General features: G+C 53.5%; 7 protein-coding genes across 7 annotated transcripts; 2 read left to right on the forward strand and 5 right to left on the reverse strand.

The window, feature by feature from the left end:
- Positions 1-1,266: 1,266 nt before the first annotated feature.
- Positions 1,267-9,844, reverse strand: M406DRAFT_291708 (uncharacterized protein; the record flags this gene model as incomplete). The annotated part of the gene is made up of 4 exons (XM_040918983.1): positions 9,174-9,844; positions 6,954-9,110; positions 6,379-6,889; positions 1,267-1,559 (listed from the first exon to the last, which is right to left on the reverse strand). The coding sequence occupies exons 1-4, from the start codon at positions 9,612-9,614 to the stop codon at positions 1,267-1,269; spliced, it is 3,402 nt and encodes a 1,133-aa protein (XP_040775548.1). The 5' UTR covers positions 9,615-9,844.
- A 550-nt stretch (positions 9,845-10,394) lies between these two features.
- M406DRAFT_278145 (uncharacterized protein) lies at positions 10,395-12,242 on the forward strand (the record flags this gene model as incomplete). The annotated part of the gene is made up of 2 exons (XM_040918339.1): positions 10,395-10,449; positions 10,532-12,242. 2 exons carry the CDS (start codon positions 10,395-10,397, stop codon positions 12,037-12,039), a joined length of 1,563 nt encoding a protein of 520 aa, XP_040775549.1. The 3' UTR covers positions 12,040-12,242.
- Positions 12,243-12,530: 288 nt separating this feature from the next.
- M406DRAFT_340165 (cytochrome P450) lies at positions 12,531-14,134 on the reverse strand (the record flags this gene model as incomplete). The annotated part of the gene is made up of 4 exons (XM_040921531.1): positions 12,531-12,887; positions 12,996-13,558; positions 13,612-13,908; positions 14,008-14,134. 4 exons carry the CDS (start codon positions 14,132-14,134, stop codon positions 12,531-12,533), a joined length of 1,344 nt encoding a protein of 447 aa, XP_040775550.1.
- Positions 14,135-15,523: 1,389 nt separating this feature from the next.
- Positions 15,524-17,460, reverse strand: M406DRAFT_236543 (DUF726-domain-containing protein; the record flags this gene model as incomplete). Its single annotated transcript, XM_040916037.1, has 2 exons — positions 15,524-16,384; positions 16,447-17,460. Coding segments are annotated over 2 exons (1,875 nt in total), but the record flags the coding sequence as incomplete, so codon positions are not given.
- Positions 17,461-18,159: 699 nt separating this feature from the next.
- On the reverse strand, positions 18,160-20,554 carry M406DRAFT_258072 (HET-domain-containing protein; the record flags this gene model as incomplete). The annotated part of the gene is made up of 2 exons (XM_040917212.1): positions 18,160-18,793; positions 18,888-20,554. 2 exons carry the CDS (start codon positions 20,552-20,554, stop codon positions 18,160-18,162), a joined length of 2,301 nt encoding a protein of 766 aa, XP_040775552.1.
- Positions 20,555-21,432: 878 nt separating this feature from the next.
- Positions 21,433-23,329, forward strand: M406DRAFT_107219 (uncharacterized protein; the record flags this gene model as incomplete). The annotated part of the gene is made up of 8 exons (XM_040915228.1): positions 21,433-21,787; positions 21,850-21,867; positions 21,936-22,059; positions 22,120-22,315; positions 22,480-22,555; positions 22,629-22,944; positions 23,027-23,215; positions 23,281-23,329. 8 exons carry the CDS (start codon positions 21,433-21,435, stop codon positions 23,327-23,329), a joined length of 1,323 nt encoding a protein of 440 aa, XP_040775553.1.
- A 1,348-nt stretch (positions 23,330-24,677) lies between these two features.
- On the reverse strand, positions 24,678-26,222 carry M406DRAFT_260125 (uncharacterized protein; the record flags this gene model as incomplete). The annotated part of the gene is made up of 1 exon (XM_040917342.1): positions 24,678-26,222. A coding segment is annotated over one exon (1,545 nt), but the record flags the coding sequence as incomplete, so codon positions are not given.
- Between the last annotated feature and the right edge of the window lie 530 nt (positions 26,223-26,752).

The following is a 26,752-nucleotide window of genomic DNA, read 5'->3' on the forward strand; positions in this document are numbered from 1 at the left end:
CTTCTATTACACCAAGGACATCCAGTACCTCCTCCACGAGCCTCTGCTCCAGAAGTTCCGCGACCAGAAGGCTCTCGAGAAAAAAATCTCCCGTGCTCTCGGACGCGGGGATGTCGGCGACGCCGCCCGCCTCGAGCGCAATGCCTCGCACCCAGAGAAGACTGGCAAGCCTCGCTACACCCTCGATCATGTTATCAGGGAGCGCTACCCGACCTTTGTTGACGCCGTGAGGGACCTCGACGACTGCCTGTCTATGCTCTTCCTCTTCGCCAACCTGCCATCGACCTCTACCGTACCCGCTAAGATGATCGCCCGCTGCGAGCGCCTGTGTCTCGAGTTCGAACACTTGTTGATCGTGTCAAATAGCTTGCGCAAGTCGTTCTTGTCCATCAAAGGCATATATTACCAGGCGAACATCATGGGTGAGGACGTGCTGTGGCTCGTGCCGTACAAGTTCAATCAGAGAGTGGTCGGAGACGTTGATTTCCGGATCATGGGCACCTTTGTGGAGTTCTACATGACCCTGTTGGGCTTCGTCAACTACAGACTATACACATCGATCGGCTTGAAGTACCCACCCAAGTTCGACAAGAGCAAGGACGACCAAGGTGGAGAGCTGGGCGCCTTCACCCTGGAAGGAGTCAACATCGCAGCAAAGTCGGACGAGCCAAAACAGTTGACGAACGGCCAGAGCGAGCACGGCCCGGATCCCAAGGTGCAGGCCGAGGTCAACAAGCTGGTCAAGTCGATGCGTGAAGGCGAGACGAACGGCGATGGCAAGACGGCAGATGACGCAAACGAAGGCGCAGATGTCGAGGAGACCACAGATGCTATCGACAAGTTTGAGCCTGCGGTTGAAGGCGGAGATGTCCTACCACAGCCGTCATACAGCACCAACGACCCTGCGTCTCTGTTCTCAAAATGCACATTCTTTCTCGGCCGTGAGACGCCGCGCCAGCCACTCGAGTTCATACTACGGGCTTTTGGGTGCAAGCGGATAGGCTGGGACGCCGTGCTGGGCGAGGGCGCCTTCACCACCAACGAACTCGACCCGTCCATAACGCACCAAATTATTGACCGGCCGCTCATTCAGGCAGTGACGGAGGCAAACGGTGACGGGGATGATAATCAGACTGCACAAAAGCTTGCACCAAACCAGAGAGTGCCAGGGCGGATATATGTCCAGCCCCAGTGGGTGTGGGATTCTATCAACGAGGAAGAGATGAAGGACCCGAATCTGTATGCCCCGGGTGCTGAACTCCCACCTCACTTGAGCCCCTTCGTCAAGCCGGTCCAGGGCCAGTACGACCCCACCATGGCGTTGGAGGAGCAGCAGACCGAGGCTGAGAAACTGGCGGACAGCGAAGAAGAGCCGGATGCGGAGGAAGATGACGAGGAGGAGGAGAACGACATGGATGTCGCTGAGGATGAAGATGAGGAGAAGGGTGAATTTGGAGGTTTCACAGGAGCAGAAGACGAGGAGGACGAGGGGTCGGATGAGGAGGAGTCAGCTGCGCTGCAGAGACAACTCGAGCTGGAGGCGGAGCTGACGGGCAAGCCTGTCAAGTCTCAACAACAAAAGCCCAAGGACAAGAAGAAGGCGGAGGCCCGCAAGGCCATACAGAAGAAGGCCAAGGAGGAGGCCGAGGATATGGAACGGGCCAAGGGTATGCTCAGCAAGAAGAAGAGGAAGCTCTTCGAGCAGATGCAGTACACGAATAACAAGAAGAGCGCCGAGGATGAGAAGCTGCGGGCCAAGAGGAGAAAGATCGAAAAGCAAAAGGGCAAGAAGGTTTAGACGGCGCGTTCTGAAGAGCATACCAATAATGAAATTACAGTTGCCGCGTTGTTTCCTATAAGGTCACTTACCTATCCAATTTTTCCATTAGAATTCTCTTGCTGCAAGTTCATTGACTCCGTATCTCATTTTATTACCTCTTGGATGTCTGTGCCAGCTTCTACAACCCACGCCTTTTCTTGAGGTTAGTTTTTCGAACTTACACAAATCCCAGCCGCTAAAACCCTAACCTCAGCGACCCGCAGCCGCTCAAGTAACCACTGTAAATCCTTACCCTTCAACTACAAGACCCCAACGAGAACAAAACATGAAACCTCGCAAATCTTGATGGCGAGTTCACAGGACGACGACAGCGAATGGGACAAGAGCACCTCTGAGATCCAGTCTGAGGACTCAGAGGACCTGTTCGCATCGCGACCTAATCGCTGGCGCGGTCCACCGCAGAGCTGGCGGGCTCTCACCGAGGAAGACCGCCTCACCTACAACGCCCTCGAGAGGCTGCAGAACCAGGACCTGTCAGTGCACCTGTACAATGCCTTCGCACTGAAGAATTTACCGGCGCGTTCTCTGCATGGTGGTGTGTCGGATGAAGACCAGGTTCGTGCCGCGAGATCGTTACAGTGAAAAGGATTGGAAAGCACCTAAACAGTAAGAACTTACAGCTGATTTTCTTCTGCTTCTTTTTCTCTCTCGGTGTAGTACATGAACGCAGAAGCAGCTCGAGGTGTCCATACGAGGCCATGGGAGCCGCCCAGAAGCTGGACGGCGTGGCCGCTCAGTGTGCAGCTCCTGCCTCCTGATGACTTCATGAAGAGCACGGAAGATGAGGATGAGTCCTCAACTATTCGGCACGTGGAGAGGCAGGCGCCCAGTTCCAACCTGGAAGAGGTCATATCTGCTGCTGTCCTGAGACGTGCCAAAGAGAACTTTCGCAAAAGGACTTCCCATGAGACACAGACTCCTTCCAGTTTGGCTGCAACCACCAAAAGTGAACTGGTCTCGTCAGGGAACGAGTCTCTTTCTAGTGAGGCGGAGTCTGAGGATGAGGGAAATGAAGCTGAGGAGAGTGTGTGGAAACCTGCCATGGCTATTGACGACGACGTCTCTTACGAGCTCATACGGCCAACCACTCGAAAGATCCTCGAGAAGCTGGACCAGACCTTGACTGTTCTGCATAACGCTCGGATGTCCAGTACACAAGACTTTGCAGACGAAGCAGAACACACATCATCCTCCTCGGAAGATGACGATAACGGCATGACAGCACGTGGTCACCGGGCCCGGGCCCGGGCCCGGTCTCGATCTCGCGCGAGATCACACACTAGCACCGAGCGTGCTCGCTCACGCAGCATGTCCCTTGCATCTAGAGACGGCCAAACTCTGACCCTTGGGAAGAAGGAGCAGAAGGAAAAATCCAGGCGTGGCCGTAAACCTACGGCAATGCCCAGAGAGGGTGAGAGCGAGCGGGACTTCCTCATCCGACGTGCCAAGGAACAGAAGAAGAAACGGCCTGTGTTCTCGGACGAGGAGGATGGAGGCACGACGACAGCAGCAGAGAGCGTGAAGTCGCCGCGCAGAGAGACGCGACGGAGGAGCAAAAGACGGGAGAGCGTCAGCGAGACTGATGAACACTGGATGCAGAAGAAATTGGACAAATTCAACCTGCGCGACTGGGGCGATGTCATGGGTGCTGCGGCTCTTGCAGGCTTTTCCCCGAAGGTCATTGAGCGCGCGACGCAGAGGTGTGCGAATCTGTTTCGCCAGGGCATGCAGATGCACACCATCACTGACAACGGAGTCGTGGAGACAAGACGATATCTACCTGGTGAGGACGTCCCCGCCAGCTGTTCGGATGATGGCGGAAACGAACCCGACGATCTCTATGTGCACCAGGTACGGTCAGCATTTCGAACGTCCAGTGCCGCGCCGAGCAGGGCCGTCTCGCCAGAAATTCATCACGAGGAGAGCCGGGGGCGTAAGGCACCTAGAAAGCCACGGAAACGGAGCGGCTCACGTGCGCCTTCGACGGGCCCGCTGTTCTGCCCTCATGCCGACTGCGAAAGGGCAAGCAGAGCTTTCGATAGGCCTTACAACCTGAGACGACACTTGAAACTCGTACACGGAGACGAGAACTCGGGCGCGAGCGAAGAGGACGGCCGCCGCGACGAGCCTCCTGGGGAACGATACACGCGGAGCACCGCCGAGGGACAGCATTTCTGTCCCCATGCTGACTGTAAGAGGGCATATGCGGGCTTTCATAGGCTGTATAATTTGGAAAGACATTTAAGGCTTGTCCATGGTGACGAGAGTGCGGCCGAAAATACGGCCAAGAACTTGGAGAGGGCACAGCTGCTTGGTGGCGTCCATCGTGATGGCCATCTCGAGCCCATACGCGTCCAGAAGGGCTGGAGAACAGAGGATACCAAGAAGAGGGCCCGGAAAACGTCAGAGAAGCGGCGACGGGAATCTGAACCAGAAGACGAATAGATCACGGCGTGACGAAGCGGCCTCATCTCAGAGCTAGTTCATACAATAACCCACGCAACTCGATCAATCACAAGTGTGCTGGCGCTCACTACGCAGCCTCTCGGCCTGGAAGTTAATGACTCCCCTTCTTCTCTCTTCACTTCTTGTCACCAAACTGCCTCGCAACCTCGGCTGCAAAATCACCAAGCGTGTCGAACTTCCACTGGAAACTGACCTCGCCATCCTTCACCATGCGCTCGTATTCGCCCCCGATACCCTCGCCCTCCTTCTTATCACCGCCCCTCGAGATCCAGCAGCTCTTGAACCCCAGCGCCTTCGCCGCGGTGTGGTCCACCCGCAGGCTCCTCGCCACGTGCAGCAGCTCGCCCTTTCCCACATCCACGCCCAGCTCGTCCCGTGCCCGGCGGAACAGGTACTCGAAGTTGCTGGCGCTGGGCTTGTAGCTGCCAATGTCCTCGGCCGTGTACACCGCGTCGAAAGGCACTTGGCCCAGCGGCTCCGCCGTTGTGCGGGCGATGTTGCCATTGTCGATGTTGGACAGGATGATGAGCTTGTAGTGCCGCTTGAGCACCCGCAGCGCCTCGATCGTATCGGGAAACGCAGGCCACCGTCCAGGCCCCGCCGCCATCTCATCGTACGCCCCCTCGGCCACCTTATCCTCAACGCCCAGCTCCTTGGCGAGCTTTGTCATCGCCGTGCGCAGGTTCAAATCATACTTGAGCGTCGGCTGGTTCCGCTCCAGCTCGTTGGAGAGCTCATCGAAGCGCAGCAGGGCGCGCTTCGGGTCCTGGGCAAAGGCGTGGTCCGCGGGCAGGTGGTCGATGATGGGCTGCAGCGCGGCGGTCAGGCTGGGTTCCCACTCTATGAGGGTGCCGTAGCAGTCGAAGGACAGGGCCTTGTAGCCGGTCAGGTCTGCTGTGTTGTCGATCTGGGCCATGGCGATGGAGTTGCGTGTGGAGTTGCGTGTCAATTCAGATCAGGCAAAGTAAGTCTCTCGTGGGACGGGAGGTCAGATTTGTACTTGTACGTTGCCAATCAGGAGTGCAAGAAACCACGAAAGAAAAGAAACATAAATAATAAAACCGGATCTCACTGTGTAATTCTCTCTACTTATCTCCATCCCTTTTTATACCTAAGACTTTGTGAGCTGCTGGGATCGGCACCGCGCCCTTTGGTCTTGTCCTCTGTAGTTAAACTCCAATTACTCCACCCGGAAGGGCGTATATGCACAGTGTCATGATGCTCGCCTGCAATCGAGCAACAGACCGAAGCAGTCAGGTCAGCAGAGATCAATCCCCATTTGGGACCCAATAAAGAGACAAGCTATCCTGTGGAATGGCTTCAACTTTTCCATTATCGGGTCTCACAACCTGACTTACTAGTGAGGCCCATAGAACTGGCAACAAAGAGTTATGCATGTGAAGTTGAAAGTAGCCCGTACCAGACGTGTGTCGGAGATAATGGGGATTAATTTTCACTAAACCAAACATCGAACGACACCACATTCCAAGGGGTATCAGAAATACTGAATAAAACCTACACCAAACACTCCATAGCTTCTGTACACCATTCAAGGCGTTGCATTCGTAGTCCTTTGAAGCAGACAGCTCGCCCATTCCAGCCCATGCAGTCCATACGTCCGTCGACTAAACATTCGAAGCACCATAAACAGTCCTGTGATTGATGATGTGACATGCTGTGGAGTCCATCGCTTCATTGCTGTCGTCGAGGGCTCCTTCTCCTCTGAGTGCTCTGCGATAGCTCTGATGGGGGCAAATTCTCAACTCCGTCGAGGCGCATCTTCTTGCTTTTCCCCTCACGCGGGATTCGACTCGTGCCCTTCTTTACCATGGGCATCGAGTTCTCATCACCGGAGGGGAGACCCGACAGGACACTCGCAGACGGATCAAAGATCAGTGAGCTGGTTGTCAGGTTTGTGTTTACCTCACGCAGGCTAGAAGCTAGCGGGTTTCGTGTGGTTGAGTCAGATGATGTTGGTCGAGATGGCGATCGAGCCTGCTCCGAGTGGTCCAAGTCGTTGAAGACTTGCGCCTGCGGTGCCGGCGTCCGCCTGCCAGGGGTGGCAATTACACGACTTGGTGTTGGGGCGTTGGATCCATCGCGCATGCTAGCGATGAGGGCGTCCTGGGGGGCTGTGCGAGGAAGTTGGGTGGGGTATTGGTAGTGGATCTTCTCCGGTGTCTCTCCTGTAGGCTCGTACTCTCGAAGATTGGTGTCGGAGATGTCTTGTCGCAGCTTGCTCAGTGGCTGGCAGACCGTGTCCGTCAGAGGCTCAAGATTGCCTTGCAGCCGTTCCACATCTGCCTCCATCTCCGTCTTGAGGCCCTGGACACGGGAGAACGTCTCTTCGTAGTGGTTTGAGATGTTGGAGAACGAACCTCCCACGGTTGCTGATAGTTTATCCACAGACTCTGAATGTTGACTGTGGTGATCGGCATTTTCAGCTTGCGCTCTGGTCAAGAAGTCATCAAAGTCGGTCATCTGGGTTTCCAGATCTGTCATCTGCTCGGCCACAACGCGGACCGTTTCCTGGTGCACAGATCTTGTCGTGGTCTGTATAGATGTGCTATGATCACTCGCGGTCTGGTTGGTAGATGTTAGCAATTAGGACCCCAAACCATAACATGGTCACATCGAAAAGACTTACGACCCAGTCGTCCTTGAGCTTCGTCTTCAATATGTCTCTCGACGTGGCAACATCCTGCAGAAGCTTCTCTTCGTCTGACTCCAGTCGGTCCATGCCAGCTGAGTAGATCGCTACTTGACCTCCGAAGGCCTCCTTGGCCCCGCTGACATGATGCTGAATCTTGGTGGCCTTGCCAGAGAGGCGAGACTCTTGCTGCTCGGCATGAGCATTGATGAGGCTGGTGATCTGCGTCAACAGCTTCTGGCGGTCCTCTGCAGCTTGTTTGCGCTCCTCCTCGATGACCTCTTGAATCTGATCAGACGCTGATTCATTCGCCTGAACCATGGCCCGACTTGCCTCCTCTAACTGGCGCCTTAAACCATCGGATTCGCTTCGTTGGGAGCCGAGATGCCGTAGCAGGTCCTCGAAGATCGATTTGAAGTCCTTGCCCAGAGATTTGTAGGATGTGTGCAGGTGGTTATGGAATGTATCCAGCTCGCCGAGCACGTCTGCCGCTATTCTCTCTGCCGCTGCAGCGATCGCTAGGAGGCTTTCTCCTACCCGCACCTTGATGTTGTCTCTGACCAACTTGATCTCTTGCAGGACGTCATCCATTTCGTCTTTAGAGCGCTGCTTCTGCTCTAGTAATTCGTCTCGTGAAGATTCAAACCTCTGAAGATTCTCGTCAAGAAAGCTCTGCGTCGCCGTGAGCTTCTGCAATTCTTTCTGCACAAAGGCATGCATTCTCTCAGAAACGCTCGCAATGTGATCATCCTGATCTTTTCGGAAATCCTCGATCCGGCTCTCGACGAGTTCGGTGACGTCTGTGACTTGGGCTTGCGACATGGCCCAGGTGCTGCGGTTCAGGTCCTGCAGGTCCGACTTCCTCTTGTTCTTGGCGCGAAGCCCATCGACGTCGCCAACAGTCTTCCTCAGCGTGGAGATAAGCTCTCCTCCGACGGCAGTCAGCTTTTGTTCAGTCATCTGATGTGCCTTTCGAATGTGCGTCTCCTCCGCAAGCGTCTTCCGGGTGGCCGCCAAGATGATCTCAGTCTGGTCGAGAACTTCTTTCGTCTCGTAAAGCTGCGCCTTGGTGCTCTCGTGCTCCTTCTTGAGTCCCATAAAGCTCGAGGTCAGGGCAAAAAGCTCTTGCACCTTGATGCGGAGGTTTGACTCTAGCGTCTCGATCTTGGCGGCCTGCTCGTCAGCCAGAATGCGACGCGATTCGCTCTGGGCCGTCATCTCCTCGTAGGCCTCATTGGTGAGATGTACACCATTGCGCAGCCGAGTGGCAATCAACTCGGTCCTCAGCCTCTCAATCTCTGCCGTGAACTCTTTCAACAACGCCATCTTGCTGATCAGAGTGTTGACCTGGGGCTTGTTCTTGATGTTCTTTGCCCGGAACGCATAGTCTAATGTTGAGATGGTCTCCTCCAGGTTGCTCTTGGCTGGCGATATCGTGGCAATGATGCATGTCTTGGTCCGCCCTCCAAGCGAGTCCTGTAGCAGCCGTGTGAGCTTCGACTCTCTATACGGGATGTGAGAGCTCTTGTCCGTCAGCGCATTGATGACGCGGCCGAGCGTCAGCAGACTCTTGTTGATGAGACCGGCCTCTGCAGCTCGCTTGTTCTCCGCCCCAGACCGTTGGATGTTCTCACTGCCCGCAAGGTCGACCAAGTTCAACTTGCCCAGGCTGATGAAGTCATCGGTGCCACCCCCGGGGCGCTTGGCGTGAACTGCGATGGTGAAGACGGTATGACTCCGACTGCTGAGATCATTGCACTTGGTCGCGGCGACCTGGCGTCTCAAGCTCCCTTCCTGAAGTCGCGCAATACCCTCGGCCGCGTTTGTGATATGCCGCTCCTCGACGCCCTGCACAATTGTCGAGGCATGGCCCTTCTTGGACAAGTCGTCGAAAATCTTTAGCTTGGCATTCTCGTCGGGGGTCAGCAGGTCGCGAAGCTCCTCGTTGTAGAGCTCTATGAATGAGCACCGAACGCAGTTCTCGGTCCCGTCGGCCTCGAGCTTGTTGAACAGGGCTTGCAGGACACGAGGAATGATGCCAGCATCAGGAGCAAGAAGCCCCAGGGACTCGGTCATGTCGCCAGACATGGTGTAGGTCTTGCCGGTACCAGTCTGCCCATAAGCGAAAATGGTGCAGTTGAAGCCAGCGAGCATCTGTGGTGGTCAGCCTCGGCTCGCACTGTTTGCGGTCTCTCCACCAGTCCGGCGCAAACTTACCTGGCCCAAGATGGGTTTCACCACATCGTCGAAGATCATAGACTGATCTGCTGCCTGCGAGAAGACGCGATCAAAGGCATAGGTCTTGTTGCTGAGCGCATTGGGTCCCATGGACAGCTCAATGTGCTTGCCCATCGCACCATCCGTACCGACGACAACGGCGCTGTTCTCGCGCACCTCGCGGTCGTTGCGCCCTCGACACCGAACCACGACATTGATGTTTGTCTCCTCGCTGAATCCAGAGTCGAAGTCGCGTTCCTTGCGCTTCATGCCTGCGGCGTTCGGTGCAGACGAGGTGGACCCTGCGGGGGAGGCGGCAACGGACCTGTCGAGTCGCGGGGTCGCGGCGGCACTCTGGGGTCGGAAGGAGGGGACGCGTGATCCTTGACGGATGCTTGCGCGCCCGGCGGCGCCCGCTCGCGATGGAGGAGGAGGAGGCATGTTGGTTGAGGATCTGGGGCCCCTCCTCAGGGGAGCTGAGCGTTTGGAATCCAGCGCGGCGGTTTGTTCTGGAACCAACTTGAGAGTGAAAAGTAAGCTGGGCCCGAACAGAGACTATTGTTGTTTCTATTGGAGATTCAAATGAATATTGTTGAACCCAAGGACCAAAGCACCAAATCGTTGTAGGAGCGTTGGTATATCGAAATAGTGTAAGATACGGTAACGTCAGCAGACGAAGCGTGTGTGAATGCGTGTACAACTGTGCCAGGATCAAGAGCCGAGACATGAATACTGTGCATGAAATACAGAGCTACAATGGAGGTCTGCTGGGTTTGCTTTGGAGGGCGCGTACCAGATGCGGTATTGACTCCACGGCGGGTCGGGTACTGCGAGACCCCTGTATCTCCATTCTTTAGCGGAGCATTGTAGCCATAGCCCGTCGTCACAGCAACTATCGATATCAGTACCCTTGCACCCTTGAACCCCCCGGCGGTGACACCTGCAGATGACGTCTCGGAGGACCCCGCGTTCCCCTTGGAGGGTCCCCTAAAGCCAGGAGGGTCCCCTGAGCTGAACCGCATCACGAGGCAGGCCCGCGACTGACTGACTATCACTTGCCGAACGCAATGAGAAACGTGAGAAGGGGCAGTCTCTACTTTGCCCACGATTCTCTCCCACAGAATATCGTGGCCTACGGCTCTATACAAAACAGACTGTATCTTTCTTACAACTAATCACTGTGGCCAGGCCCATACACCATCGGCATATCATATCGAAAGGATGTCGTCGCTGTTCACGGCACAGCTCCATCCAGGGCGCGCTCTAGGTTTCCTGGGTATGGACTTCTCTCTGTCCCTGGAGTAACGTAGGAGGTTGCTGATCAAAGCTGCTGACTTTCTTCCTTTCTCTCCACATAGTGCTTGGTGCGTCCCTCCACGATATCTTGACCCGACTCAAGGCCGAGCCACAGCGTTTCCCAAGGCTCGAGCTCGCCTACTCTCCCGAGAACCCAGTCAACGAACCTGTCACAGTGACACTACCTGCAAATGGCATCAGGATACGCTTTGATGGACCCGAGCAGCGCCTTCGCCTGATAGAGGTCGTCGACTTTTCCAAAAATCACATCACCTTCAAGGATCAGAACACCGAGCGCGACCTGGTCAAGCCCCCCGCCGAGCCTTCGACCGACGTAGGCGCCGCCGCCGAACCCACATTCAAGCATATATACCAGCGCTTTCTGGGCCCAACTTACGACGGCGAGTTCATACCGGCCGCCGATGGCCAAGACATGGGTGTTTATGTTCTGTCGTACCCCGGCGTCGCCTTCACATTTCCTCTGTCTGGATCGGCGTACACGCCCGACAAGGACGTCGTGACCTTGCTGTCTTCCTCGACACGGGCGGCCACCTCGATGGCAGTCTTCAACGGAGACTCTTGGGCGCAGTCTCGGAAGACACTCTGGACTGAGGTTCTGCCCAGTGTCAAGACGTTCACACCTCTTGCCAAGGGCAAGGATGTGTGTCCTGATGAGATCTCGCTAGTCAAGATACACGGTGGCGGAAAGCTTCAGCTCTTCAAGAGATGGACTACAAACTCCGTATGGATCTCACTGGGCGAGACAACGCCACAGGAACTTGTAGCCGAACTAGGGCCTCCTGACGCAATCTACCGGAAGAACGACCAGCGCATGTACATTCACCAGATAAGAACAGCCAGCAATAGCCGAACACGGCCCGATGGCGATGATCTCAGGCGGCAGGGTGACTCTACAGACACGGACCAGTCCTCAGCGCATACAACGTCTGAGGACTCGAATGATGATGAGGCGATCGACGATGACGTGGTTGCGAATGTGTCGGGAGAGTGCTTCTACAACTACTTTTACCTCGGCTTTGATTTGCTCGTCTCGACACCAGCGGCCCCGTCAGAGCCACCTCCCTCACAGGACCCATCAACTCTCCCAGAGAAGATGATCAAAGTTGCGTCGCCAGATCGCCTGGTTGCAACCAAGCTTATACTCCATGGAAATGTGCCAGGGTCGTACCCATTCAACCGACACAGACGTTGCAGATGGGAGATCTCCTATCTCGACCACTCTTCGCCAGAAGCACCGATCAACACGGAGACCATCTTTACGGACATCCAGAAGCACCTTCGGCAAGAATGGCAACCCATCTACTCCTCAGAGGCCGAAGCCATCCAAAAGCAGAGAGGGATGGTCCTCAATCGCGGCTGGGGGGATAGCCCTGGGAGCAGTATTGAGTTTCTTGGCGGCTGGGAGGACAGTAGTGCCCACGTGGCGCCAGGTGTTGGCCCCAAGCGTGCTGACGGGACTGAAGACTCTACTACCACCTTGTACGGGTTCCCCGGTCTGGTCTTTGAGGTTCTCAAGAATGGCTATGTCAGCGCTGTCACTGTTTTTTGATGACACTCTTGCAGGGAACCAATAGTAATGAGTTGATACTTTTGCTGAATTTTCCGATCGGGTTCATAGGTATAGGAGTTTTGGGTGCATTAGACAACGGTAATCAGAGCTGGATCGAGAACTCCCGGGCGTTCAAGGGCACTACTACGTGCGCCACGTTTTATAGAAGCCTCCAAAGTATTATTATTTATTATAAGCTTTTTATGCCGACCATATTCCCTTCCGCAGTTCAGTCTGGCTCAAAGTGTCTGTTCTACCGATCCTTAGCTCTGTAATACGTACTCAGCCTAAATATTGAAGGGCAACTAGCCTGAATCCCATCCTCTATTTAAAGTGACCTACCAGGTGCCATAGCCTTGGAAGATATTCATCAGCATTTCTACAGTCATTGAATTTGCGCTGAACAAAACGTGGTATGACGAGAGAACTACATGCCTTGTTGTCTGTTCATTTGTCTAGTCAGATCGATGCAGTGACGGCTTGCTAACCATCTAGTCTCCCCTTTCGACGATCTTAAAGCGGACCCAGAATGGCGACCTCTCCCAAAACGTGAGAAACTTGAAGTCTTTCTCAAATGAAATACCTCGCTGAGCCGGCACAGCCTCTAGGTCGAACTGCCACAGGACCTTTGCAAGAAACAGTCGAAGCACCGCCGAGGCTATAGCGCCGCCAGGACAGCCTCTCGGACCCTGGCTGAATGGCTTGGAGGCCTTGAGATTGTCGTCTCTGTACTTCGGATCGTACTTTGGGTGGTCTTCCGGCAACCACCTCTGTGGACGAAATCGGAGCGGCTCGGTAAAGAAGCGAGGGTTTCTTGCTGCCGTGAAGTAGCTGATCTGGCAGGTAACCTTATGTTACCCCCCCCCCCCCGGCAAGATGTTAACAATATGCAAGTATAGGCCTACTCGATGGAGACCGATTATGAGAAGAAGACGATGCAGCAGGTTTCAACTTACACCTTGGGGAATGTATACCCCGTCTACCATAGCCCCAGGACTCACACGCGGCAGACCATCAACAGTATCTTGGTGAAGCCGGAAACTCTCTTGTGCGCATGCCTGCAGATACTTTAGACTCGCTATCGTCTCGCTGCTAATAGCTTCGTAGTTTGCAAACGAGCTTCTGATCTCGTCCACCAGGGCTGCATAGGCATCCGGCTCCCCGAGAAGAAAAAGAATGCAGGAGTAGAACTGGTTAGCTAGAGGCTGCCAGCTCGCCAGAAGCAGTTGTCCTGCCACGTTCTCCAGGTTATAGAGCTGTTTCTTGTCCTCGGGAGCGGGCTGGTCGGCAGGGACGAGCTGCTCGAAGTAATCTAGATGCTCCGTCTTGCCGCGGCGGTCGATACGCTCCTTGAAATCTTGCGTGTTCATCTTGATGAGTCTCGGCATCATGAACCACACGGATGGCGGGATGGTTAGGTATATGAAGGGGCTGAACAGGCGGAACTTTCTGGTGATCTGGCTCATTGTCAGGAAAAAATTCAACTTCAGAGTGGCATTCAGGAGGGTTGAGTCCTTCACTACTCTGTGTTAGCAGAAGAAAAGAGTGACAGGTTGCTTTTGATACACATACTGTCCCGTATCTGGCCTAGAACACGACTGTATGTCATGTCAAAAGAGAGGTCCAGACCCAGCCTGTCTGTCCAACACTGCATCTCGGCACCCTTTTCCCCTGCACCGATTTCCTTCATTTTCTGGATAAAGGCATCGATATGCCTCTGCACAGCCGCCTCTTTTGCCTTGAAGTTCCTCGTGCTGAAAGCAGGTGCGAGCTTCTTTGCTATCTCGCGGTGCTTCACGGGATTTGTCTCGCCGGAAATCCCACCGTCGCCTGTATCCAACGCATCATACCCGACTTGGACGAAAGACTCTAGGTTCTTTTCTTGTGAGAGGTATATATCTGGCTCGATGTCTTGAGTTAATCGCTATCTCGGACGTCTTGTGGTCCAGCACTGTGGTGGAAGCTGACCTTTTGCTGCCTGGGGCGTTATAAAAACGAGCTCATTTGGAGCAATACGGACGATGTCGCCTGTGAAGCTATGGTTAGGATTGTCTGGTCTGGTCATAAAAGCAGTGTCTTCGAGAGGAAATACCATATTTGTTAAGGACTTTCTCGATTATCCACGGATATCTTCCTGAGATACTGAGGATTTCACTCATGTCAACACTTTTGCTCCATATGGAAGAGATTACCACATTTTCTGGTTGCAGAAGAATAGAAACCCTCCAGGTTTCATACTGACCTGGCATAAGCCCACCAGAGATCGGAAATGGCAGCAAGCCTCGGCCCTGGATACTTCGACAATGGATGGAAATGGAGGTTGTAGATGATTCGCCCCAGGCAGTAGGCAATGGCCTATGTGGAAGAAACTCAAATAAGACTGACATCCTGAGATAGACACTCGCAAATCTGACACCCAACACTCACCAATGCAACAGTAGCAGTCACACACTGGCTGATGGACAGGTTGCTGCTTATTTGATTCCCAAGATAACCTGGTAGTACCGTGATAGGATTCTTCATCTTATTTGGCAACAAAGTCAGCAAGATATCATCGATGTTTGCCGAAATCAATCAGAATAATACCTGGAATGTTGAAAGGGAATCTAAATGAGATCAAACGCTATTGGAGGTATATGTACGTATGTTGTTCAAGATCTAATGTCGAGGTTCATTGGCATTTAGCTGGCTCAGCTTCCCAAATTATGGCGGGGTGTCCAGCTTAGTGCTTACTCTACGCGCTGTGCCGCAGTAATTATTTCTGTCCATACTTGTACAGTTCACCCCAGTGGCTTCGACTTCAGGGCTGCCCTGGGCGATTAGCCCCTATGGCGGGAACTTGGAAATCAATTTTGGTAATACTTGTTCTTGGAAGCATCATTAACAACCTTTGTCTGTCTGCTTTCAGCAGCCAGACCGCAGCAATTGGCTCTGAAGCACAAGACCTCATTTTCATTGTCTACCAAGCACCAGTTGCACGGGAGCTAGGCCGATACTCCTAGATATGATTGCTCCACCAACCTGGGCAAATGGGAGCTCGAATTTTGCAAGTCTGAAGTGGAATGCCCATGGAGTGAGGAAGTGAGCCTTTCAGGTGGATATTTTGTCTGTCTTTCCCCTGTGATAATGAACCTCAATCCATAGGCACCGGCTCCATAACTGTAAGCACGTTGTCGTCAAGCTCCTCGGATTCGTTTTTGTCATCGATGGCCATCTCTTTCTTTGATGTTGCCTCAGAGCTCTCAAGTGATGGATGGAGGCCAGATTCCGCGGAGGCGGGCGGTAACGACTGTACCCTCCTCACAACAAGCCGCTCCTCGGCTTCAGAGATGCCACTAGGGAAGGATATCTTACGATGCGTTTTCTTCCCCAGCGGCTTGACCTTCACCGGAGAAATGATGGGTTCAGCATCATTATCAAAGTCATCGAGGTTCACCAGGATCCCCTCCTTAATCTGATGATCCTTGTCGTCAAGCTTGATCTCCTCTTTCTCGATGGGCGCCTCGCCGCCACGTATGTTCGGAAACCCGCATCTGGTGAGGATCTGGGCAATGAGCTTAGGATACCGCAGGTGTCCCTTGACCTCCTGACCCAGGTCCAGGTTCTCGACGCCCTCGATGTCCTCCACGGCCTGGAGTCCGCTGATGCCGAGCTGTATGCTTGTGGCGCGGTACAGGAAGGCAAGTATGTAGTCATTTTCCGAATAGACGTTGAACATCTTGCCGGCCACGACGCTGCGCATTATCTGCCAATGCGTCCGGTTCGATGGGATGGGCGCACCGATCAGCACGACTGTGTCTACCAGACCGAAAGCTTTGCGCTCTGCAAGGGTCTTGAGGCAGAAGTAGATCACCCTCGCGCCCAGCGAGTATCCGATGAGCGTGACAGGCCGCTCGCCCTGGGCCTTGTTGATGAGCGCATCAGCCAATATCCTCCCTGCTTTGTCTGAGCGGTTTTTAGCCAGGTTCCAGGGATTGTCGACGCTGGCTGCGAGCTTCAGGATCTGTACAGGCCACAGTGCTGCCCATAAGGTTGCGAGAACGGTGCGCCGCAGAATCTCGATCTTGAGAAAATTCCACGCGTACGATGAAACCATGTCCTCGAGAGCGCTTCCAAGCTTGAGGAGACTCTGCACTTCGTATCTCAAGGCGAATGCCTCGGTCTCATCGCTGAGAATTCGCCAAGGCTCCGTGACTCCGTCTTCAGACAGAAGCCAGCCGTTGATGCCAACGGTAACCCGCAGTCTCCGAACATCTTTGCCCTCCTTGGAGATTTCAGGACTCCACTCGTCCTGTAGTGGTAGAAAGCGAAAGTCTTCGACTTCCCTGGCGTATTTGTCCATCATCTCGCCCTGTATCAGGTTAGTCATGCCAGATACCAAGCCCAGGAGGGAAGAGAACTATTCACAGTCATGCGGGCCCCGAAAGCCCCAAATAATGTCCCAACCAGAGCGCCGTTCATCCAGAAGATTCCCAGAAAACTGGCCAGACCTCCGAGCCCCACCGAGCCCATTAAGCCTCCGATCGCCCCAGCCACGACAGGTGCCGCGAGACCACCGGTCACCCCGATGATGGCAGCTCCGGCAACAGATGCCAGGCCGACCTTCCAAAACCTGCCCGTCTGTGTCTGCTGCTTCCGTTTCTGCGCCTCGGCCTCAGCCGACATCCCGCCAGCATGTGCGGTCTTCTCCGCCTCGGAGGACGCCTGGATCATCATCGTGGCAATCTCCTTTTCTTCTGCGGTCAGGAAAGAGAGGGGAAGCTCAAGTGCAGAGGCCAGGAAGGTAATAAATGTGCGAGAGTAGGCGGAGTAGCTGCCTGTCGACAGTAAGAGTATGAGAACTGCGCTGAGCACCTCTTTTCGGTCTTGGACTGGTATAGTCGTGAGCCTGGTAGGTATAGGATGGTAGATGGCCTGTAGGGCTCTGACTGCCTTAGCAGTATCTTGTGCCGCATTGTTCGCGGCCGCCTCCCCTCCGAAACTCATAAGATCCTCCTCCCCGTCGGTAGGAGCATCATCAGTTTTGACTTGGGCGACTTTTACTGTGCGAATCCGCCGCTCCTTCAAGATCTCGGCGTCGTCTGTTGGGGACAGGATCTTGAGCTCTTTCAGCTTGGTCAGAAACTCCCTTCTCCACCCATCGAGATGAGCCAAGGCCGCCTGGCGTAGTTGGACGAGCTCAGGACTGGGTGGCACATGTCGCTGTGACACGGCAGCTTCTGCCTTTACCTTGACGGAGGCATCAGACGTGGCAGGTGATAATGCATCTTCCTCTGCGTGCTGCTGTTGGTCGCCCTCCTGTAATTCCAGCTGGGATCGCATGTACGTCGTGATCTCGCTGACGAGCTGGTACAGAGCCTTTCGGCGGGTTGGATTCAACACCACCAGTATCTGCCGAGGATCGGAACTTGAGGGCGCCATGCTGAGGTTTTTTCTCTCATGAATATGAGTATTAATTGTGCACAACGCTCAGAGAGGGTTGTTGGCGGTTGCCTAGGTGCCCGGCCAGCAGCAATCTGGACAGGGAAACACTGGACCTACAACAGTGCCATGCAGGTCCACCTCACGTGCATGACCGACCGAGCGCAACACCCCACCCATGCCAAGAGCTCAGAAGGATGAATGCAGATAAGCTAGAAGTCTACATTGGGAAAGGGACAGTGTGATATTTTTCACTGAAGATATTGGATGGGAATTGCCGGTGTGCTCTGCTGTTGGTCGAAAAGTCGTGTTGAAGAGAAAAGTTGGGATCTACTTTTACAGTACAAAAGAAGAGGAAGGCCGGATGCGCTAAGCAAGTTGATCCGCAGCAAGTCTCAGTGCAGCGTTACAGCGCCTACCCCTCAATTACAGTATGTTTTACTGAACCTAGGTCCTATAGTGGCTGCCAGCCTCTGCTTACCTCTACCAAATCGTTGCACCGGCAGTTGTACCAGAACGACAAATCGCTATAATTCCCAGCTTTCCTAACAATCACTGCTTTTGACAATAGACTCATCGTCACCTTCCACCAGGGCTCATTCTATTTTCTATCATTTTCATCAGAACTGCCCCAAAGCCCAGACGTGGTAACTTGGCTGTAGGCTGCAATGCATTATTTTATTGTGTACTAATATTGCTTTACTGCACCTTGAAGTACTTGTACTGCCATTTTGGTTTCAGCGCACTCGGCTCCTGTGAGTAATAGACATACCCAATGCCAACTCGACTCGAGATTCCATCTCGTGTGACCAGGCCCAAGAAGGTCGATTGCGTATCAGGCGGCTTCGTGATTGTGTCGGCGGCAACGACACCAACAAGCTCATCCACCCTCTCGACTTGACCGTCGAACCTGAATTTGCCATGGTGATGGGTAGACACTTGTAAAGACCCGTCTCGTTTGCCTGTGACCGAGATGCAGAACTCACTGGCTGGTAGATATGGTCCGAGGAACCCAAGTTCACCGCAGCCTAGACGCGGCGGGACCTCACTGGGCGGCTGGTTCAGCACCCCATCGACATCTATCCCTAGACGGTCCCTCAGATAGCTCTTTGCGCGAGAGGCTTGCTCAGAATCATGTTTGGTCATGTTGCTCTCCGGCTCACAGGCAGCCTTCCAGATGCCGTGGGACCAAAAATTCTGGCTCGAATCTCCATACTGCCAGCTAGGAATGAGTGCATAGACAGGCACATGCTTTATCAGAGCTTGAGAGATATTTCTTGACAACCAAAGACTATCGGCAAAGACGAAGTCGACGGGGCCAATCCACGACGCCCTGAGATGACAAATGGTTAATCAGTATCACATATGAACACGCAATATACAGTTGGTAGTAATGAGTAGTAGCCCAAAGGCAAGAGAGAATTTACCATGACCATGTCGAGAACTGCTCCACCGTCTCTCCAGCTTCGTTAGGCTTGCATATGCGTTTCTGAGAGTCGTCCGAGGGGATCCACAGAATGGCATAAACCAGAAGATGGGCGGGAATGCCTTGTGTCTGACGGATGGTAAGTGCAGAGGCGTCTCCGGCGCGGTTGAAGCGGTTGAAGATGCCCTCGAAGGCATTGAGCACGTCCTGGGGGAACGTGAGATTTTTCCTGCCGTAGTCTTGCACCGCTTTTTGGTACTCTTGAATGTCCAGCTTCTTGCTGGCGCCTCCCAGGTAGTAGTAGGGTGTTGGGTCCAGGTCCCTTCTGAGCTTCGGGCTCCACCAAGGCGGTCCTGTCCGGACCTGGACGTCGAAAACCTCACTCTTTCCTTCTCCATAGTCATAAGCCTCTCTCCATTGAACTTGGGCGCAGTTGAAGAAGGTTTCCTCGGCAGTGAAGTAAAGACAGCGCTGCGACAGACATTGTTCTTGGAACGTCCAGCCTCGAGTATTCCACGTTGACCCGCGCACCTCTTCGCATAGAGAGGGCGGGCGAAGTGAAAGATTGAGCGTCCTTCCATCGTCAGACAGATCTGTGATCCTCGCCGGCTCGATGAGGCACCCCATACGTGGACTGATTCCCCTCAGTCCAGCGTCCGCATCGCTGCCCGCCGCGGCGATGATGGTTAATGCCGCAGTGTCGTAGACATCGTCCATTCTCCCAATTAGCCGTGCCTTATCCTCTGGATTATTCTGTATAATGCAGAGGGTATCCACCCAGAGATATCTCATTCCGATCTTTCGAGTCAACTCCATGGCGTCGCGGACGGTACGGGGGATTTTCCCGCTCATGAGTGAGGCTTCCTGCGGCAGGGACAGAACTTTCGGAACGCTGAGGTAATTGACATTATTTTGAACGGTGAGAAGAATAGGCACGACCTCAGGATCATCCCCAGGGAAGAGAATAGTAGGAATCCGACCCCAGACGTAGGACAGAGCCACATATTCACACTTTTCGGCTCTCTGCACCAGGCACTCGTCTACCACATCGATGAGTCTGAAGGAGTGCTCCGGGTCAAACAGGATGTCTTCCTGTCCTCGCACGGTCTTGTTGGAATGACGATGCTTTCTGCATTCCTCAAGCCACTTTTTCACCAGCTGAACGTTAACTTGTCCCCCGACATCCCGTCGTGGGAGGAAACACGCCTCATGGGCCACCGCATCACCCGGCAGAGATTCGATCTCAGCAATGATATAACGATCCTTTACCCCGTCAATCTCTCTGAGGGGGGCCCTGTTGCGGTGGAAACTTGGGGGCTTTTGATTTATCGCTATCAGGAGGCATGGCTGAGGATACTCGGTACGGCCGTGTCTCTTGACGGACAAGGGACTTCGGCTCTGGATGAAGAGTCTAGGTGCAGGGCTACTTGCGGAGCACAGACTTGCAGAGTCCCAATCAGCACCCCAAGCGAGAGAGATAGACTGAGACAAAAGGTTGCAGAATGGACAGTTGGGGTCATTGTAATCTGAGAGTAGGCCCATAGATCTTTCGTTTCTTTCACCGCTAAGCATCTCCTCAAGATCCAATTCATTGCAGGCGCTGCATAAGGGCTTAGGAAAACCTGAGCCTTGGCGGCGTATGCTTAGATCTGCTGTGCCTGGATTCATTATGTTCCCGAAGACTCTCTGTGTGTTGGGTTTGTCGGTGCTCTCATTCGAGAAGGGTAATCATTCTTGAAGAGGAGAAAACTGTAGCGGTGCGCTTGAAATAATCTCCCATAAAGGTGTGTATGCTTGAGTATTTCTTTGGGGAAGGGAAGGGGTTGATGGAAACCTTGAAATTCGTGGGTGCGAAGTATCTGTAAGTTCAACAGGTGTGGATCGCTGCGGATGATCATAGTTCTTACTCGAGAAGGTAAAAAGCTCAATAGCCAGTTTTCAGACCCTGCTAGTTGCACGCGGGCACTAATCAGTTGTAATTGATTAATCTGCCGGAGAGAGAAATTCTCAGCTCAAGGGGTTCACGTCGAAAAATCAATCCAATCCGCCATAGGCGATGAGAATAACTCAAAGGAGCACAGGGATGCCAATGCAAGGCCAGCCATCTCGTGCCGACGTGAGCTGAATGGCTCACTTTGGAAAGGATTAGCACTAAGCCTCCACCACGCAGGCTTCGTGGCAGTACTTTATCAATTGGTACGGCCAATAAAGAGAGCATCTTTAAACGAGGGCTTCATCAGCTGGATCCGGCACGCATGCATCAGTATGATTGTCATCCCACCATCTTTCTTTCTCACTCAGAAGACCAATACGGCCTGCACAGGGATGACACGTCGAAAGCATGAAGGTTGCCTCCAAAATGTACGTGTTGAAGTGTAATTTATTACTGCCTTCCGCCTGGTATACGTGTATCAAAACGTTTCCCGAACGTTGACAGCCGAACATTGTTGCTTACCTGGTCGTTACCTTCTCATCAGCGAACTATGCCTCTGTGGAGAGAATTGATCAAAGTGCTTATCAATGGCTGTAACGATGCCGAGAGCAAAATGGGAGCCGACACGTCCAGCATTCCGACGCCGCCCGCTTCCCAGTTTCTCTCGCATCTCGCTGAACATCCCCAAACTCCAACGCGCGAGCTGGTTCAGCCCTATCTCGACTATGAGACCTGGTTGCGCAAGGCGTTCGCGGGTAACCAACCCAGCGTCGACAGTCTTGCTGGCCTAGTTCCTATCTACGCTGGCCATGAGACGTTGTTCAAGACCCGCGGCATCGACCGTCGGGAGGCCGATGAGGAGAAGTATCTGATGCGGCTGCCTGACAATGTGGTCCAAGCAGACGGTACATCAGCCATTGCGACGTCACTGGACGAGTATAGGAGAAATTTCGAAGCTTTCACACATGGTCAGTTGCCCTGCCTCTCTGGTTGTCAACGCTTGCTAAGGGTAGAAAATCTGAAACTACAGGTGTCCTGGCAGATCTCGGTATGCACACACCTTGACACATCTGACAGTAGCTGCCTACTGAAAAACAACTGGGTGCAAACACATAGATTGGTCCAATGTTGTTGTGGCTGGGTCAGCCGCGCTTTTGCCACTGCTCTCACGTAGGGACGATGTGAAGGTGAACATGAGCGACGACCCAGGAGTGGAAGACCCGCTCGAAGCCTATTACCAGTATGCCAACCATGTGTCCGATTGTGTGAGTCGCTGTCAATACTGAGTATCATGTTCCAGAGCGATTGCAGGCGCGAGTGACATTGATGTATTCATCTACGGGCTCGACAACGAAGACACGGCCATCAACCGCATCCTTGAGCTGGAGGCTGCAGTGCGGAAAAAACAACGCCTGCTCCCTAATACGGCCATATCACTGCGCTCCAAGAACGCCATCACCTTCATCTCGCCCAGATGGCCATACCGGCACGTTCAGGTAAGGATAGCCTGAATCTTCCGTATACATACGAGGGTCTTGATCATTAATACAAACAATGCGAGGTCACGCAATAGATCATCCTCAGGCTATACAAATCCATTAGCGAGATACTGGCTGGCTTCGACGTCGATTGTGCTTGCGTTGCCTATGACGGAAGGCAGGTATACTCTAATCCGCGGGGAATCACAGCCATTGCTACACGCACCAACACCGTCGACCTCACCCGTCGGAGCCCATGTACGTGTCCTTCTACTACCAAAGAGGCAAATGAGACAATTCTCTTTCTAAACATGTGAAACCTACTTCTCAGCATACGAAAATCGCTTGTGGAAGTACCGTAACCAGAACTTTGACGTGTTCTGGGGCCCTCTCGACCGATCACAAATCCAGAAAGATTACATCAAGGAGTTTGCAGAGTTTGACGAAGACGCACCAAACCTTGGCAATCTTCAAGGTCTCGCTCGATTGATATACTCCGAGATTGCCCTCTCAAAAGATCGATCCCGTCCTTACTATCGAAAGCGGTTTCTGAAGAAATTCGATGACGGCGGAGAACCGGCTCTTACGCCGTCAAGCGGATATGCCAGCCACGACATCCCATATGGAGAAAGGTTCACTGCTGATAGGTATGTGTCTCTGATTTGTGAATCCTTCTCCCAAAGTAATGTTGGAACATGCTGATCGTCGTCAACTTACACACAAAACCAGGGTTCGCAAGTATGTTGAGAGACACTCGACGGAGCCGTACCTGTTCGGTACCATTGAGGAGGTGCTCGTGCAAGGCGACACGTCGGGCAAGAAAAAGAAGAAAAAGCTAGCTGGGAAAGTCACCTTCCTGAAGGACGATCCAGGCCGGCAGATGATTGGGAGCTTCCATCCACTGACCGACGACGACTGGTGAGACATAGCCTCTTCATTCTCTACTCTGCTTACTACAGTGAGTTGCTTACATGTTAACGTAGGACTAAAATGGCATATAATGGCTCGGAGGATAATGAGGAGGAGCAGTGAAGATTTGACTGAGTGAGGCACTCAAGTATCCGATGAGGGGTAGTCAGAATCACGGTGAGGTTTCAATGATCACTGTGACAAGAAAGAGAGTGAGCAGGCAAGTACGATATTGTAGTATTCTTAATATAAGGTGGACAGAAGAAAGCGGAGAGCAATTTTTTTAAGTGTGAGAGTCCTGTCTATTTGTCTGCAAAAACAGACTACAGCAATTCCAGCTTGCACTGAGGATGGCTATCCATTTAGCGCTCGTATACTATGCCTTGCAATCATAAGGAGGTAGGTGTGCAGCACAGCTATCCAATGACAGAATTACTAACACAGAGAAAGACTGGGGCCCCGGACAAGCCTCGAGATATAGTTGTGGAAACGAGGCATGTAGATTCATGTATCATGATTTCTGGGCTATGTAAAGTTGAGAGCAAGAATGCCCCCTCCCGCCCCCCCCCCTGGGAAAAATACTCCGACCTATCTACTGTTTCTTTGTCAAATCCTATTAGATCTCCATAGCCATCTCTAACGCCGAACGAAATTCTCAGAGCCGTTGCCGTCACATCTACCGACTTTTAATTCTGAACGGTAGAATTTGTGAATATAGGGGACGAGTGGTGCTGTGTACCTAGATAGCACTGGGAGACTGGAAATGGAAGTATAAATCTCCAGGTCGAGATGCAGACGATGTATGTTGCGAACCGGGGTCCGCGTACACGAGGCTGTCGTCCTGGCCAGGAGTTGTGGGCGCGTGGGTGTCCTGAAGGACCCTGAATTTCTTGGGAGTCTGCCCTCGCGACTCGATGTCGTCTTGGGGTAGTGAGCGCTTCTGTGCCGTGGTATTCAGACAAGAATCAGTTGTGTCAGTACCACTGGGCCAAAGGCTTGGGTCTGCCCCGTGCTGGAGCATCAGAGACGGGAGGTCTTCCAGAATTGCTCGTCTGGAGCTCTTTTCCGGGATCCGAGCCTGGTTCTGACTATCTGCATACGACTTGGCGTGTGTGATAAAATCGTCCCAGGGCGTTCTCTCTCGGTACTGCGACTTGACTGGGTCGTAATAAACTGCGTTGGGATCGCACCCATTCTCCAAGAGACATCGAAGCATGCCGACTTTTGTTCGCACTTCATCTGATGACAGGGCTTCTCTCAGCTCTGGTTTGAGAGAATCTATCACATACGATAGGACAGGCCTCTCAAAGTCGGCAAAATAGTCCGGCCGCCTGGGAAATGTGTGACCGAGATAGTGCACTAGGTTGGCGGCCACGAGTGGTTCTCTAAAGAACAACGTGACAGGGTTTGCCGGGTTGCCCCAGACGTTTAGCTTGGCTTGACCGCTGCTGTTCATCTCTGGGATGCAACGATCCAGTTCATCAAGGAGCGGGTACGCGGCCTCGGCCATCTCGCCATGGAGCTCCCGGGCTTGAACCAGAGTCTCGCCGATCGCTGACATGAGGCCAGAGGCGGTGTGCTGGTTGAAATCTGTCCTGTCGACGAACTCGGGAAACTCGGTGGTTTTGATATAGGCTGTGTAAGCCTGCAGCAAAGAAAGACGAGCATCGAAGCCGTGTGGGGCCTTTTCTGTCAAGAATATCGACATCTCTGCGGTCCGCAAGAAATCCATGACGCTGCGATGAAGGAATTCGACGCGGTGGCTGTGGCGGTTTACTTCGAGGAGGCCGCGACAGCGACCCTTTAGCCGGCGTGTTATCTGCTGACACAAGGACGCAGCTTTTACTTTTTCCAGTGCCTGCAGGGGCAGTTTGAGCGCATAGTCCTGGTCTTCGTACTCGACATCGTGAAAATGGTAGACGGCAACAGGGGCGGGCTCTGTTGCGGCGAGTGCGATCTGCAGGGTCGTGGCCATTTTCTGGTGATAAAACGTCTCGACAGACTCGAGGATGTGCTTGAAAAAAGCCTCGAGGTCGACAGGAATGCTCTCCAGGCGCCTCTGCATATCCGAGAAGCTGTCATATTCGCTGAGGCCGCTGCGGAGCTCCTTGGTGACGAGAAACACCCACAGGAAAACACCAGCCGCTCGTTTTGTGATCTCTTCGATAAGCCAGGACGCGTTGGAAACCTCAGTCTCGAGTTCTTTCCACCGCGGGTGCTCTTGGAGCCGTCGTTCGGCATAGGACCGGATGTCATTGCAGGTTAGCTCATGTATGTAAAGCTTTGAGTCTATGCTGCCCCCGCCAAACGAGTCTTCAAAGACGTTCCATTCTCGACTTGAGACGCAGAGCTTTATGTGCGGCGACTGAGCAAGCTCATGGAGGCTGCGACAGAAGTCAACGTGGTCCCCGCCAAACTCATCGAGACCGTCGACGAAAAAGCAGAACCTGACCGGGAGATCCTGGCGATCCGCAATGCGTTGCAAGATTCGCTGCAGTTCAGGAACCAGCCACGGCTCATGTTCGAGCTCCTCGAAGGTCTTGGACCAGCGCTCCGTGCAGACTGTTTCCATGATATCGGGCAGCTGCCGAAAGATGCCGTAGAGCAAGGTCTGCAGGAGCCCCTGCTGGGACTTTTGCATCGGCGTTCCGGCGCTCCAGAAGTAATGGCTCGCCAGCACTGGGCGTTTGGGATGGGACCAGCGGGAGAGCACGGTCAATGTGGTTGGATGGTCTGCGATGAATTTCATGAGGGTCGATTTGCCCGAGCCAGGCTTTCCCGTAACCCAGAAGAAGCCGTCGCCTTCTTTTAGCCATCTGAGGAAACTCCCGGTGGGGGTTGAGGTCCTGCCTGCAACACTATCGCGTTGTCCAGCTTCCTTGAACACCCATTCGAACGTACGGGTGGAGGCGTCGAGGATGGAGCTGTGACGGACGGGGCGGCTGTCGAAGCTGAGAGATCTGAGGATTTTGTTTTCTTTGGCAGCAGCAACTCTGGATAGCGATAGACGTGCCATTTGACCTTCAATACACTCAATGTCATCCGGGTTGAAGACGTTTGGAACCGATGTTGACTTGGCTGACGCAATGCGTGCAGCTATCTCATCGAGGGTCCTGGAGATCTCGGTGAGCTTTCCCGACTGTTTTGCGTTGAGCTCTAAGCTCTCGCTGCGCAGCTGTTTGAAACTTTCGTCGAAACTGGCATGCCAGGAACTGGAGGCGGGTTAGCATGGCTATACATGTACATCTTCACGCCTTAGCCAGAGGAGAATCTAGCAGGCATACCTCGTCAAGGAGCACACATGTAGTGTGAGTGTTGCCTGCGTGTGATGCAGTCTCTGCTCAAGCTCTGCGATCTCGTTGCCTTTCCAGACTGTCCTGAGAGCAACTCTAAACGTCTGCCATCGATGGCGCGACTCGGCGCCGGTCTTGAGCCTGCGAACGGTCTCCAGGAGCCTCATGCAATCGCCTTCGCAGGCGCGCGAAAGGTCGTTGATGGCGAAGACATGCCTCGCGAAATCGGTCTTGCCCTCGATGACCTCGAGCT

Source organism: Cryphonectria parasitica (genome assembly GCF_011745365.1).
Source record: "Cryphonectria parasitica EP155 unplaced genomic scaffold M406scaffold_5, whole genome shotgun sequence".
Classification (NCBI taxonomy): Eukaryota; Fungi; Ascomycota; class Sordariomycetes; order Diaporthales; family Cryphonectriaceae; genus Cryphonectria; species Cryphonectria parasitica.